The 17,855-nt window shown below is 31.4% G+C and overlaps 1 protein-coding gene across 2 annotated transcripts; it reads right to left on the bottom strand.

Moving 5' to 3' along the window:
• Window positions 1-1,929: 1,929 nt before the first annotated feature.
• On the bottom strand, window positions 1,930-15,110 carry PAGE1 (PAGE family member 1). 2 transcript variants are annotated; one of them, XM_054471957.1, is made up of 7 exons: window positions 14,981-15,110; window positions 13,822-13,892; window positions 13,215-13,317; window positions 11,234-11,257; window positions 10,364-10,489; window positions 3,905-4,030; window positions 1,930-2,046 (listed from the first exon to the last, which is right to left on the bottom strand). In XM_054471957.1, exons 2-7 carry the CDS (start codon window positions 13,882-13,884, stop codon window positions 2,024-2,026), a joined length of 465 nt encoding a protein of 154 aa, XP_054327932.1. In that variant the 5' UTR covers window positions 13,885-13,892; window positions 14,981-15,110; the 3' UTR covers window positions 1,930-2,023. The 2 variants fall into 2 exon arrangements, with proteins under 2 accessions (XP_054327932.1, XP_054327933.1); XM_054471958.1 differs by lacking the exon at window positions 11,234-11,257.
• Between the last annotated feature and the right edge of the window lie 2,745 nt (window positions 15,111-17,855).

Genomic DNA, 17,855 nt, shown 5'->3' on the forward strand with positions numbered 1-17,855 from the left:
TAACCAAGGAAAAAATTCCCACTGAATGGGTTCAATAGCAGAATGGAGACAAGCAAAGAGTTAGTGAACACAAAGATAGATAAAAAGAAATTGTTCTATCTGGCCAAGAGCAGTGACTTACACCACTAATCCTAGCACTTTTGCAGGCTGAAGTAAGACAACAGATGGCTGGATGCTAGCAGTTTGAGACCAGCCTGGGCAACACAGTGAGACCTCATCTTTACAAAAAACAATTAAAAATAGCTTGAGTGTGATGACACGTGCCTGTAGTCAGCTACTGTGAAGGCTGAGGGAGGAGGATCCCTTGAGCCCAGGAGTTCAAGGCTGCAGTGAGCTCCTCTCACCACTGCTCTCCAGCCTGGGCAATAGAGTGAGACCCTGTGTCTAAAACAAAACAAAAAGAAAATGTTCAATATGAACAAGTCAGAGAAAGAAACTGAAAGAAAAAGGAATACAACCTCGTGGACCTGTAAGAAAATACTAAAACATCTATCATTTGTAGCATCAGAATCACAGAAGAAGTGAAAATGTTAGGGAAACAGAAGCCTAGGACAGCCAGAGTGAAACCACTTGAAAATCAACTCCATCTTGAAATTAGCAAGGCACATTCCTTGCCAGTCACAACCCATGGTCCTAAGATGTTTGCAGTTGAGAAAACAGAATACAGATACCTACAAGGACATACTCCCACAGCAGTGGAAAGTGCAGGGGTCCCAACACCCATAACAATATATGCTTTCAAAATAATTATAGTTATGCTTTGATGTACTTACACACTAGAAAGTCAAGGATAGTTTTCTTTAAATCAATAGAATGATAAATTTCATCATGCTGTTAGCCCACCCGCACAAACATACAGGTAAGTTGAATCTTTACACAGACAAGATCCCTATATAAGAAAAATGTGGCCAGGCCAAGGCTCACACCTGTAATCCTAGCACTTTGGGAGGCTGAGGTGGGCAGACCACCTGAGATCAGAAGTTCGAGAGCAGCCTGGGCAACATGACAAAATCTCATCTCTACAAAACAATAGAAAAACTAGCTGGACATGGTGGCATGTGCCTATAGTCCTATTCAGGAGGCTGAGGTGGGAGGATCCCTTGTGCCCAGGAGGTCAAGGCTGAAGTGAGCTGTGATAACACCACAGCACTCCAGCCTGGGTGACAGAGTGACACCCTGTCTCAATTTTTAAAAATATAAAACAAAAAAGTACAAATTTATCAATCTAATTCACTACTTTAACAGATTAATGAAAAAATGCAGTGATAATCACAATAGATGCAGTATTTGATGAAACTCAACATATATTCAAAATGAACACTCTCAGCAAACTAGAACAGAGTGGAATGACTGACTGTTGAAGTCAATCTACAAAAAAAGTACGGTAAATATTATGTTGAAATGTTGAAATTTTTCCATTTCTGATCAGGGATAAGACAGGGATGTCCACTATCACCATTATACCAGGTGGGTCTGCCCAATGCCCCTAAAATGAGAAAAGGAAATAAAAGTGTTTAAAATGGCAGCAACAGGCTGGGCGCAGTGGCTCATGCCTGCAATCCCAGCACTTTGGGAGGCCGAGGTGGGTGGATCACTTGAGCTCAGGAGTTCAAGAACGAACTGGGCAACATGGCAAAACCATGTGTCTACAAAAAATACAAAAGAAAACAGAAAAAAAAAGTGACAGAAACAAAATTGTTCTTATTCAAAGACGATATGATTCTGTATGTTGAAAACTGAAAAAGATCTAGAAGTAAACTTTTAGAAATAATAAGCATATTTAACAAGGTTGCTGGATAGAAACTCAATATGTAGGAATTATGCCGCTACATACCAGCTCAAACAGCTAGCATATAAAATGTCAAAGAATGATACACATTTCAGAGCATCAAATACCTGGAAATAAAATTAACAAAAGATGCACAAGACTTCTTTGCAGAAGGCTGTAAAGCTTTATTGGGAGAATTTTAATGGTCAAATTTCCAACACAGGAGCAGCCTGCATCATTTCAGTGTGTCTTCTTTTAAGGCTGTGATTGCCCTTCATCTGTAACAGAAGCATAACTGTTAGCAACATGATTTAGCAGCAGATTATTTAGATGACCCTAAAGGCACACACAAAGGACACTACAATTTGGGTTTTATAAAATGGACTAAAAATAGAACCCTAAGGGCGGTCCTGTGTCTTATAGCCAAGTAAACCTCTGTATAAACTTTGAGGGTGGACCTGTAGAATTTAAAGGTAATTAATTCCGTAAACATCAAGTGCTTCTTTTAAATTCAGAAGCACTTATAATTAAGTCAGCAATTTGGAAAACACATGTAAAACATACTTCAGTGGATTACTCAGAAAGTACTGGAGTCATGATCTTTGAACTTCAAATCTTACCAACTGATGCCTCAAAAGCTGAAACCTACATGCAACATTTGATATGGTTAGAGATCATGTATGTGTCTACAGTCTCATTAGAAATAGTGGCTCATGAAGACTGACAGTGGGGCAGGGAGTGTGCATAGCACAGGCATCTTACTCACACCCATGCTGAGCATCACTGACCTACATCCCACAGAAAATAGAAACTAAATGGTCTCTCACCATTTGATTATTCACTCACTCAAGGTTTCCTTGGAGAAAGATTTAAAAAGCAATTAAGGGCCAGAGAATCCCAGCCTGGGCAACATAGTGAGACCTCATCTGTATAAAAAATTTTTTTTAAAAAAACAACATCAATCAGGCATGGCAGCTTGTGCCTGTAGTTCCAGCTGCTCAGGAGGCTGAGTTGGGAGGATCACTTGAGCCTGGGAGGCCGAGGTTGCAGTGAGCTGAAATCGCACCACAGCACCCCAGTCTGGGTGACAGAGTGAGACTCGTCACTCTGTCAGAGTGACAATTCAAAAACTGACAGTACCTAAGAATAGGCATTCAGGTCTCCACACAGAAAAACTAACACGAAGCAGAGTGCCTGCTCCCTTTCTTAGTAGCAATGAAATCTCAATTAGGAGGTTTTCGGATGACTTAGGCCAGGGTTTGATGATTTATGATAAACAAATCATGTAAAACAGATGATCTCTGTATCCTATGCATTCTACGCAACAGGATCAGAGTATGAAAGAACCAGAATGGAAAAGGATTTTAAAATATCTGACTTAAACTCACTATTTTTATAAGACCAAAGATAGGTTTAGAAGGTAAGGGATTTGCTCAGAATCTCACCAATGCTGTAAGAGCTGGTATTAGAACCTGCATCAGTGCTTCAGCATATTTCACACCAACTGATGGGTGTTACAAATGTGTTATGTATTTATTAAAAGCAGACCTTTACAAAAGCATCTGAAAATCATGAGCTATTGGTTTAAGGATTTATACTCAAAAGTTATAATTCAATATGGCTTTGACTCAGTTTGTTTCTGTATCTGACAGTCTATAAGTTGGCTGCTGGGACCTGAACTACGTTTCAAATAACCTTTATATAAGAACTCTATTATTAAAGAGGCAGTATTATTACCCCTGTGTTACTAAAAACATAATACTGGGTCAGGTGCAGTGGCTCATGCCTGTAATCCTGGCACTTTAGCAGGCCGAGTTAGGAGGCCGAGGTGGGTGGATCACCTGAGATCAGGAGTTTGAGACCAGCTTATGCAAAATGGCAAAACCTCGTCTCTACTAAAAATACAAAAATTAGCTGGGCACAGTGGAGCACGCCTGTAATCCCAGCTACTTGGGAGGCTGAGGGAGGAGAATCACTTGAAACTGGGAGGCAGAAGTTCCAGTGAGCCGAGATGGCACCACTGCACTCCAGCCTGGTTGACAGAGTGAGACTCTGTCTCAAAAAAATAATAATTATTATAATATGATACTGTGGAAACAGACACCCTACAATTTGCATGCCTAATGGATTGCCTACCTTCCTCAGGTGTTTTCACCTCCTCTGGATTTGGCAGGCCCAACTCCTGGACATCAGGACCATCTCCACGCTCACACCCAGTCTTCGGGTGAACCTGCTCCTGGCTATCCGCTTCAGGCTCTGGCCCTTAAAAAATATATATATATATTTATACATAAATATTTTTATTTATATATTTATATATAAACATCTATAAATATACATATAAATATCTATGAATATACATATTTATATATAAACATCTATGAATATACATATTTCTATATATAATCTATGAATATATATATTTATATATAAATATCTATGAATAAACATTTTATATATAAATATCTCTGAATATACATATTTATATATAAATATCTCTGAATATACATATTTATATATAAATATCTATGAATATACATATTTATACATAAATATCTATGAATATACATATTTATATATAAATATCTATGAATATACATATTTATATATAAATATCTATGAATATACATATTTACATATAAATATCTATGAATATACATATTTATATATAAATATACATATTAATATATAAATATGTATAAATATACATACTTATACATAAGTATATATCAATATACATATGTAAGTATAAATATACATATTTATGTATAAATATACATATTTATGTATAAATATATCTAAATATACATATTTATGTATAAATATATCTAAATATACATATTTATGTATAAATATATCAATATACATATTTATGTATAAATATATAAAAATATACATATTTTTGTATAAATATATAAAAATATACATATTTATGTATAAATATATATAAATATACATATTATTTTATATAAATATATATAAATATACATATTATATTCATGTAAATATATATCTATATATTTATATATATTTATATAAATATACATATTATATTCATGTAAATATATATCTATATATTTATATATATTTATATAAATATATAGATATATATTTACATATATTTATATGAATATATAAATATATGTAAATATATATTTATATATTCATATAAATATATATTTACATATATTTATATGAATATATAAATATGTATAAATATATAAATATATATTTTTACATAAATATATATAAATACATTTTATATAAATATATATAAATATATATATTTATATAAATATATGTATATATTTTTTTACATAAATATATAAATATATATAACTATATATTTATATAAATATATAAATGTATATATTTATATAAATATATAAACGTATATTTATATAAATATATAAAAATATATATTTATATAAATATATAAATATATATATAAATATATCAATATATAAAAATATTTATATAAATATATGAATATATATTTATATAAATATATATAAATATATGAATATATATTTATATAAATATATATAAATATATGTAAATATATCTATATGAATATATGTAAATATATAAATATATATACTTATATAAATATATATTTTTTAATATAAATATGTATATTTATATAAATTATATATATTTTATATACATATATTTTATATAAATATATAAAAAATATATATATTTATATATTTTTATATTTATATATATTTATAGATATTTATATAAATGTATATATTTATAGATATTTATATGTATTTATATAAATATAGAAATATATATATTGATATAAAAAATCTATAACTATATATGAATATATATAAATATATATATTTATATAAAATATATAAAAAAGTAAAAAAATATATAAATATACAAATATATAAATATATATATATTCATATATATAAATATATATATTTGTCTATATATTCATATATATAAATATATATATTTGTCTATATATTCATATATATAAATATATATTTATATGTATATTTATATAAATACATAAATATATATATTTTTATATGAATATATAAATATATATTTTTATATGAATATATAAATATATATTTTTATATGAATATATAAATATATATTTTTATATAAATATATATTTTCATATATTTTTATATAAATAGATATATTTTTATATATTTTTATATAAATATATAAATATATAAATATATATTTATATATTTTTATATAAATATATAAATACATAAATATATAAATATATATATAAATATATCAATATATAAAAATATTTATATAAATATATATGAATATATATTTATATAAAAATATTTATATAAATATATGAATATATATTTATATAAATATTATAAATATATGAATATATATTTATATAAATATATATAAATATATATGTAAATATATCTATATGAATATATGTAAATATATAAATATATATACTTATATAAATATATATTTTTTTATATAAATATGTATATTTATATAAATTATATATATTTTATATACATATATTTTATATAAATATATAAAAAATATATATTTATATATTTTTATATTTATATATATTTATAGATATTTATATAAATGTATATATTTATATATTTATAGATATTTATATGTATTTATATAAATATAGAAATATATATATTGATATAAAAAATCTATAACTATATATGAATATATATAAATATATATATTTATATAAAATATATAAAAAAATATAAAAATATATATAAATATACAAATATATAAATATATATATATATTCATATATATATTTATCTATATATTCATATAGATAAATATATATTTATATGTATATTTATATAAATACATAAATATACATATTTTTATATGAATATATAAATATATATTTTTATATGAATATATAAATATATATTTTTATATGAATATATAAATATATATTTTATATGAATATATAAATATATATTTTTATATGAATATATAAATACATATTTTTATATAAATATATATTTTCATATATTTTTATATAAATAGATATATTTTTATATATTTTTATATAAATATATAAATATATATATATTTTTATATATTTTTATATAAATATATAAATATATATATATTTTTATATATTTTTATATAAATATATAAATACATAAATATATAAATATATATTTTTATATAAATATATAAATATATATATATTTTAATATAAATATATAAATGTATATTTTTATATAAATATATAAATACATATTTTTATATAAATATATAAATATATACATTTATATAAATATATACATATATACATTTATATAAATATATACATTTATATAAATATATATATTTATATAAATATATAAATGTATATTTTATATAAGTATATAAATATATATTTTATATGAGTATATACATATATATTTTTATATGAGTATATACATATATATTTTTATATAAATATATAGAAATATATATTTTTATATAAATATATAAATATAGATTTTTATATAAATATATATATATTTTTATAAAAATATATAAATATATATAAATATATATATTTATATATAAATATATAAATATATATATTTTTATATAGATATATATAAATATATATATTTTTATATAGATATATATAAATATATATATTTTTATATAAATATATATAAATATATGTAAATATATATATTTTTATATAAATATATATATTTTTATATAAATATATATAAATATATATATTTTTATATAAATATATATAAATATATATATTTTTATATAAATATATATAAATATATATATTTTTATATAAATATATATAAATATATCTATAAATATATACATTTTTATATAAATATATATAAATATATAAATATATATATTTTCATATAAAGATATATAAATATATATAAATATATATATTTTTATATAAATATATATAAATATATATATTTATATATATATATGAATATATATAAATATATATATTTATATAAATATATAAATATATATATATAAATATATATAAATATATATTTTTATATAAATATATAAATATATATATAAATATATATAATATATATATTTATATATATATAAATATATATATTTATATAAATATAAATATATATATTTATATAAATATATAAAAAAATATATATTTTTATATAAATATATAAATATATATGTATAAATATATAAATATATATATTTATATATAAATATATAAATATATATATATAAATATATATAAATATATAAATTTTTATATAAATATATATAAATATATAAATATAAATTTTTATATAAATATATATAAATATATAAATATATATTTTTATATAAATATATATAAATATATAAATATATATAAATATATAAATATATATTTTTATATAAATATATATAAATATATAAATATATATTTTTATATGAATATATATAAATATATAAATATAGATTTTCATACAAATATATACAAATATATGTATTTATAAATATATAAATATATATAAATATATAAATTTTTATATAAATATATATAAATATATAAATTTTTATATAAATATATATAAATATATAAATTTTTATATAAATATATATAAATATATAAATTTTTATATAAATATATACAAATATATAAATTATTATATAAATATATACAAATATATAAATTTTTATATAAATACATACAAATATATATTTATATAAATACATATAAATATATATAAATATATATAAATATATAAATATATATAAAAAATAAATAAACATATATAAATATATAAATATATACAAAAAATATATATAAATATATAAATATGTAAATATATATAAATATATATAAATATATAAATTTATAAATATATATAAAAATGTATAAATATATATAAATATAGATATATATAAATATATATAAAAATATATAAAAATATATATAAATATATATAAATATATAAAAATATATATAAATATATATATTAATGTATATAAATATATAAATACATATAAATATATATCAATATATAAATATATATGAACATATATATGAATATATATAAATATATATGAATATATATAAATATATACAAATGTATATAAATATATAAATATATATATAAATATATATAAATATATATGTAAATATATATAAATATAGAAATATATATAAAGTTATATAAATATATATAAATATATATTAATATATATTATATATATAAATATATATATATAAATATATATAAATATATATAAATATGTATACAAATATATATAAATATGTATGTAAGTATATATATAAATATATAAGTATATATAAATATATATAAATATATATATAAATATATATAAATATATATAAATATATATAAATATATAAATATATATAAATACATATAAATATATAAATATATAAATATATATAAATATATAAATATATTAAAAATACATAAATATATAGAAAAAATAAATATATAAAAATATATAAAAAATATATAAATCTATATAAATCTATATAATCAATTTAAGCAGTAAAACATGAAATATGAATAGGAAAATAATATTCATGCTCAGTGTTATTAAATAAAAGCTTTCACTAGTGTAATAATAAATGTGTTGATAAGAATCCCAAGAACATTATTTCAGGAGTCTGTTGGCAGAAAACAGGAAAACAAGGTTTTCCAAATATTACCCTCTTCCTTTCCGAAGACTGCCTTCAGACAACTTTGTTGCTGCCTTTGCACTTCTGTGTTATTCTACTTCTGATTGTCCTTATATTAAATGACTCAAGGCTGAAACCCTGTCTCTCACAGCACTTACACTCCTGGCACTTAGACTCCTGCATGGCATGAGTAGCCACCAATAAACGCTGAGTGAAAAAAGTTCTTTAAAAAATACATGAAAAATCCCCAAATGCTGAACATTCTGCACACCAACTTGTCTATCCTCTTAAAAAATGTCCGTATCCTGAATGACAAAGAAAAATTAAGGAAACGTTACAGATTAAAGGAAAGTAAAAACACATGAGAAGCACATGCAAGACGTGATCTTGAACTGGACTCTGGATCAGAAAAAGAAATTCTACAAAGGAAATTATCTGGGCCAGGCATGGTGGCTCACACCTTAAATACCAACATTTTGGGATGCCAAGGTGGGCAGATCACTTGAGGTCGGGAGTTCAAGACCAGCCTGGCTAATGTGGTGAAATCCCGTCTCTACTAAAATACAAAAAAAGAGAAACATTTATTTGTCAGGCACTGTGGCAGGGCTGTAATCTCAGGACTTTGGGAGGCTAAGCTGGGTGGATCACCTGAGGTCAGGAGTTCGACACCAGTCTGTGCAACATGACAAAACCCCGTCTCTACTAGAATTACAAAAATTAGGTGCCTGTGGTGGCACACGCCTGTAATCCTAGCTGCTCGGGAGGCCGAGGCAGGAGAATCACTTAAACCCAGGAGGTGGATGTTGCAGTGAGCCAAGATTGAGCCACTGCACTCCAGCCTGGGTGACAGAGTGAGACTCCATCTCAGAAAAAGAAAGAAAATTATAATACTGTGGAAACAGACACCCTACAATTTGCATGCTTAATGGACTACCTACCTTCTGCGGGCAGTTTCATCTGCTCTTCATTTCGCAGGCACACCCTCTTGGCATCAGGACCATCTCCAAGCTCATACCCAATCTGTGGCTGAACCAGTTCCTGGCTATCAGCTTCAGGCTCCTGCCCTTAAGATAAAACAAAATTATCATTTTAAGCAGCAACACATGAAATATGAATAAGAAAATAATATTCATGCTCTTGGTCTTATTAAATAAAAACTTTAGCTACTGTAATAATAAATGTGTTGATAAGAATCCCAAGAACATTATTTCAGGAGTCTGTTGGCAGAAAACAGGAAAACAGGGTTTTCCAAATATTACCCTCTTCCTTTCTGAAGACTGCCCTCAGACAACTTTGTTGCCTCCTTTGCACTTATCTATTATTGTATTTCTGATTGTCCTTATCATATTAAATGACTCAAGGCTGACATCCTGTCTCTCATTAGCATTTAGACTCCTAGCACCTAGCAAGTTATATGGCATGAGTAGGCACCAATAAATGGTGAGTGAAAAAACAGTCTTCAGAAACTACACGAAAAAGCCCAAAGTGCTAAACATTCCGCAAACCAACTGGTCTATCCTCTTGAAAAATGCCAGTATCAGCCAGCCAGGCATGGTGGCTCACACCTGGAATCCCAGCACTTTGGGAGACCAAGGTGGGCGGATCATCTGAGGTCAGGAGTTAGAGACCAGCCTGGCCAACATGGTGAAACCCAGGCTCTGCTAAAAATACAAAAGAAAAAAAAAATTAGGCAGGCGCGGTGGCCATTGCCTGTAGTCCCAACTACTCAGGAGGCTGAGGCATGAGAATCTCTTGAGCCTGGGAGGTGGAGGTTAGAGAGAGCCGAGATCTTGCCAGTGCACTCCAACCTGGGCAACAGAGTGAGACTCCATCTGAAAAAAAAAAAAAAGAAAGAAAAAAGAAAATTATCTGGATAACTGGCAAAATCTGAGTATACTCTGTATATTAAATGACTGCAGGTTCTCATTGTTAAATGTCCTGAGTTTGATCATTGTGCAGTGATTATCCAAGGAATGACTTTTTCTTTGTTCTGAGGGTATATAAACACTCTCAAGTACTTAGGGTAAAGGGCCATAATAGCTGAAACCTTATCTGAACAATGCAGCATTAATAAGAATAAACATAATATCCATAAGTGTGTGTGTGAGTGTGTGGGCAGCAGGGTAAGAGAGGGAGGGAAGAGATGTGAAACCAATGGAGCAGAAGCTATTAACAATTGGTGAATCTAGGGAAAAGTATATGAGTTCATTGTACTATTCTTGCAAATTTTCTACAAATGTTATGTCTTGAAAATATATAAAGTAAAAACTTGTAAGAATATATGACAACTACACTGAACTTTAGGAAGACAGAAGTTTTTTTTTTAATTGTGGTAAAAAATACACATAACATAAAATTTACCATGGTAACTAATTTTAAGTGTTATAGTTCAGTAAGGAGTTATGTTTGCAACATTACCAGCAACTAAGAACAAACTTTACATGTTTGTTTTCCTATATAACGAAACATTTATTTATTTATTTATTTATTTATTTGCGATGAGGTCTCACTATGTTTCCCAGGCTGGTCTTGAACCCTAGGCTCAAGCAATCCTCTCACCTCAGCCTCCCAGGTAGCTGGGACTATGATTGCACGGCACTAAGCCCAGTTTGAGACCTTTCTACTAAATGACAATCTAAGGATAAACCACAGGACATGTATAATGCTTATATTCAGCCATAGAGTACCAAAAGCAGTGTGCATCAGCTAAGAAATCTGAAGTCTACATCATGGATAGGATTTCAGTTACAATTACAATGTCAATTTCTGAAGGATTGATTAGCTGGATGGATTTGAGGACTATGGAAAATCTTACAGTCACGACACCCATTATCTACTGGGGTAAATAGAAACTTAACTTTGTTCAAATAAAGTTATATTTAGGTCCAAAGGTCCTAAATGTAATATTCCCTAAATGAACCCCATGTAGAACAAAGCACCAAAAATAACATTATTTGTGAATTACGGCAAATATACTGTCTCACGCTGAGAACAAAGGAATGGGTGGACAGCAATTAATGGGCATTGTTGTCAGTCTTATTCTAGATACCTTTAACAGTGAATCCTTAGAATAATCCATGACCTGAGTTAGGTAATTGTTTTGCTTCAAAATATTTTATCTCGGAGAAATTATTTCCATCTCATGTTAATCTCAGGATAATTCCTTTTTTTGGTTTTTCTAACCATAAAAGGATTTAATCACCTCTTAAAAGCCACTTAAAAAATCATACTGCACCAGCTACCTATATGGCAGTATCCTGAATTCTCCAGCTTTCAACAAACTTACCACATAAAAATATCAAAGGAAATGGTGGCCAGCAATCAGCAACTCAGTTTTTGGAGTTGCTCCTGCTCCTCTGAACTGGGTCTATTCCTGGGCCAGTACTAAGCTACATTACAGTAAAGCATTTGAGTTTTAAGCACTTTCAGCAAAATCATTTACTATTGTTACAGCAACATAGATGGTAGGAAGACACAAACTTTGGAACAAAACACAAATTTTGTATTCACCAGTCAAGTGTTCTTGGACAAAACACAATCCCAGGGCCTCCATTCTCTCATTCATAAAGTGGAGAAATTTTATCATAGTGAGGGATTTATTTCCCTAAGGTAAGCTGCAAACTATACCCTCTTCACTTTTCCAGTCAATTTCTAGGCATCGTTTGCATGGTTTTCATTCCTCCTGTTCCTGGTATGTGACAATGCACGAGGCACACACACACACACACACACACACACACACACAGACAGACACACCCCAACAGGCATTCTTCTTCCCTTTCCCTTTACCTTGAGCTGCAGATGCTCCCTCATCCTCTCTCTCTTCAGCAGGTGTAGAATCCTGACTTTGAGTTGGTGATTCCTCTTCATCAGGTTGCTCATCACTGGACTCCTTGTGGTAGGGAATATGTGTGTGAGTGTGCAAAGACAAAAAGTTTTGTTATTAATACATGTCAAAAAATATATATGTATACACACAGAGAATGCACAGATGTTTCTGATCATAACTGAACCTAAAAACATTTCTCCAACTTTATTCTATATGGTTAATAAGGCTACTCTACCCACAGAAAGGTTACTGCGAGAAAAGTTACCCACAAGGACTTTGGAAGCTATTACACTCTGTTGGAATAGATGTGTATAATCTATGTGTCATTCACAAGCAAAGCATGAGAAGGAAGTCATGGCCAAAAGTTGGAGAACACAAGAGAAAAAAAAAATCCTCCTGAATCAATATTTGCTTCATGAGATGCCAGAATCATTTTTTTTTTATCAGCATGAACTACCTTTATTAGTGTATCTATACTAATGCAACAACACTATCACAAAAATTAATTTCTGCTAATAGAAAACATCGAATTAACGTTAAAGCACTCAACAGCATAGGCCCAATTACCTCAGAAGATTCTATATAGATTATTGGTCTACGCCGATAGATTAATCTTCTTTGAAAACCCATATTTCACACTGAAAAGAGAAAACCGTGATTGGGAACAGGCACTTGAGAGGACAGCTATATTCGATCACTTCCATGGCTAAATGTTAACTTGTCATTTTAATTTTGAAAATACTCTCAAAATAAGTCCCAGAGTTAAGTGCAAGTGTGTACGTTTTCTGAGTGCTTGCAAAGCCACTTATGCTCCCCAAGCTGGCAGAGCAGTCATCTTAAGGCATGCGGCAAAAGGCAGAGGACATTATTTTAAAATTTCTTTTAGACACAGAATCTCGCTCTGTTGCTCACGCTGGAATGCAGTGGCGTGATCACACTTCACTGCAGCCTCGACCTCCCGCTCAAGCGATCCTCCTGCCTAGTCCGGAGTAGCTGGGACTACAGGCGCGCACCACTGCGCCCCTCTGACAGAGGACGTTTCTGATGAGGTTTAGTTTCACAAGCGGACTCCACATGAAAACACTAGTGAATCACAATTCCCGTGACTGCTGCTTTTGGCACACTCCCACTTACTAGAGCCATTCACCCCCCTCAAATCAAGTTTGGTTGGACCACACAGCCTCTCCTAGTCCTTCCCATTGTTTCCGGACCTTCCATGGCAGAGGTGAGACCTTGCCACGCTTCTCACTCGGGTGTTTCTCACTTGGGCACTCCCCACTCCACACCGCTGGGGGACGCTCACCAGCCCACAGCCTTCCCAGGTTCCAGGCCCCTTCTTTACCGCCATCTTCACCACCTACCTCCCGCCCCGGGGCCCCATTCAGGACTCAGGAATGTGCCGTGTCATGGGTTCCTACCACCTCGGGACTTTGACCCCTCCAACAGCACCCGCAGCACTCGCCCCATTTTCACCTGAGCCCCTGACCGCTTCCCCTTCACGGCCCACTTTCCTCCCTGTCCTGGCCCCTTCACGACCACAAAGCCGATGGCGGCGTCGCAGCCTGTGAGGAGAAGGAGGACGAGCTCGAGGCCCTTCTCTTTTGGAGGCCACTGAGGCCCTTCTCCCTCAAAAGCCACACACCACCAGACCGAGGGGCCCACCGAACCTGCCCTAAGCCCACTGGCTCCGCCCGAAGCCCACTGGCTCCTCCTCACCCTCACTCACACTTCAGCCCCCGGGAGGACTGGCCTGCGGATCCACCAGATGAGTCTCAGTAGAGGAAAAAAGTGTCCGGACAGCAGGAACGCGACTCCACACCCTCACAGCTCCCTGGCGTTCTTCACGTGGGCGAAGGGGCCGACGGGAAGGCACCCAGTGAACATGCGCACTGAGGCCAGCACCCAAAGGTGGGGAGGGCTGCAGTTCCCAGCCCCACACCCCACACTCCCTATTTTCATCCCCGTGAAGATAATGGAATCCAACCTCCCTCTGCTGTTTCATATGCCTCGGGTACTCAAATACCTCAAATAGTGCTCCCCTCAAAACTCATTCCATCTTCAACTGAGCCCCCCTCCCCTGCAGGGCCCTCTCTTGCTCTGGCCCCGCCATAGGGACAAGGACCATGGTGGCTGCCTGTGAAGTGAGGTAGACGACCTGCTAAAACAGAAATAGCAACATACCCCATAGCATTATACAAGACTAAGAGTCTCATAACTAAATATTTAAAATGTCTAGCATATAATTCAAAATTACTCAGAATATGAAGAACCAGGAAAATAGGGCCACTGAAAGAGGGAAAGACAATCAACGGACACCACTGCTAAGATAGAGATGTTGGGATTATGTGGGAAAGCCTTTAAAGATGCTATTTTATAAACACTTAGGCTGGGCGTGGTTGCTCATGCCTGTAATCCCAGCACTTTGGGAGGCCGAGGTGGGTGGATCACTTGAGGTCAGGAGTTCGAGACCAGCTTGACCAACATGGTGAAACCCCGTCTCTACTAAAAATGCAAAAAATTAGCTGGGCGTGGTGGTGCGCACCTGTAGTCTTAGCTACTTGGGAGTCAGAAACAGGAGAATTGCTTGAACCCAGGAGGCAGAGGTTGCAGTGAACCGAGATCACGCGACTGCACTCCAGCCTGGGCAACAGAGTGAGACTCCATCTAAAAAAAAAAATGCTTAAACAAGCAATCATGAACACTGTTGAAACAAGTAAAAACAAAGTCCTGGCACACACACACAAAAAGAATATTTAAAGAAAAAGCAAATGGAAATTTTAGAAGTGGAAAATATGATAACGAAGGAAAATAATTCTTACCAAATGGATTCAATAGCAGAATGGAGACAAGAAAAGAGTTTGTGAACTCAAAGATAGAGAAATAGAAATTGTTCTGTGTGGCCAAGAGCAGTGACTTACACCAATAATCCTAGCACTTTTGCGTGCTGAAGTAAGAAGACAGATGGCTTGAGGCTAGGAGTTTCCAACCTGGGCAACATAGTGAGACCTTGTCTCTACAAAAAAACAATTAAAAATAGCTGAGTGTGATGACACATGCCTGTAGTCCTAGCTACTGTGAAGGCTGAGGCAGGAGGATCCCTTGAGCCCAGGAGTTCAAGGCTGCAGTGAGCTATGATCATACACTGCACTCCAGCCTGGGCAACAGAGTGAGACCCTGTGTCTAAAACAAAACAAAAAGAAATTGTTCAAGTGTCTCATAACCTGATATTCAAAGCATCCAGCATATAATTCAAAATTACTCAGAATACGAAGAAGCATGAAAGTTAGGCATCTTGGCCAGGTGCAGTGGCTCATACCTGTAATCCCAGCATTTTGGGAGGCTGAGGCGGGTAGATCACGAGGTCAGGAGTTCAAGACCAGCCTGGCCAAGATGGTGAAACCCCATGTCTACCAAAAATACAAAAATTAGCTGGGTATGGTGGTGGGCACTTGTAATCCCAGCTACTCGGGAGGCTGAGGCAGAGAATTGCTTGAACCCGGGAGGCAGAGTTTGCAGTGAGCCAAGATCGTGCCACTGTACTCCAGCCTGGCTGACAGAGTGAGGCTCCATTTCAAAAAAAAAAAAAAAAAAAAAAAGGAAGTTATGGAATCTCAAATGGAGAAAGACAAACAACTGACACCAACGCAAAGACACAGATGTTGAGATTATCTGGGAAAGCCTTTAAAGATGCTAGTTTAAAAAAGCTATAAACATCCATGTCCAGACACAAGTTTTCAACTCCTTTGGGTAGATACCAAGAAGTACAACTACTGGACTGAATAGTAAGAGTTTGTTTAGTTTTGTAAGAAGTACTGCCAAACTGCCTTTCAAATTGGCTTTACCATTTTACATTCCCACCAGCAATGAATGAGAGTTCCTGTTGCTCCACGTCCTCCCCAAAATTTGTTGTTGTCAGTGATCTGGATTTTGATCATTCTAATAGCTGTGTTTTTGGTGCAGTTTTCATCAACCCTGGCTACCCATTGGAATTGCCTGGTAGAACATTTTAAAAATGTTGATTTTCGGCTGGGCACAGTGGTTCACACTTGTTATCCCTGCAGTTGGGGTGGCCGAGGCAGGTAGATCACCTGAGGTCAGGAGTTCAAGACCATCCTGGCCAACATGGTGAGACCCCATCTCTACAAAAAGACAAAAATTAGGCTGGGCGTGGTGGCTCACGCCTGTAATTCCAGCACTTTGGGAGGCTGAGGTGGGCAGATCACTAAGTTAGGAGATCGAGATGATCCTGGCTAACACGGTGAAACTCCATCTCTACTAAAAATACAAAAAATTAGCTGGGCATGGTGGCGGGCGCCTGTAGTCCCAGCTACTTGGGAGGCTGAGGCAGGAGAATGGCATGAACCTGGGAGGCGGAGCTTGCAGTGAGCCGAGATTGTGCCAGTGCACTCCAGCCTGGGTGACAGAGCAAGACTCCGTCTCAAAAAAACAAAACAAAACAAAACAAAAATTAGCTGGACATGATGGCAGGTGCCTGTAGTCCCAGCTACTTGGGAGGTTGAGGCAGGAGAATTGCTTGAACCTGGGAGGCAGAGGTTGCAGTGAGCCGAGATCATGCCATTGCACTCCACCCTTGGTGACAG

Source organism: Pongo pygmaeus, chromosome X (genome assembly GCF_028885625.2).
Source record: "Pongo pygmaeus isolate AG05252 chromosome X, NHGRI_mPonPyg2-v2.0_pri, whole genome shotgun sequence".
NCBI lineage: Eukaryota > Metazoa > Chordata > Mammalia > Primates > Hominidae > Pongo > Pongo pygmaeus.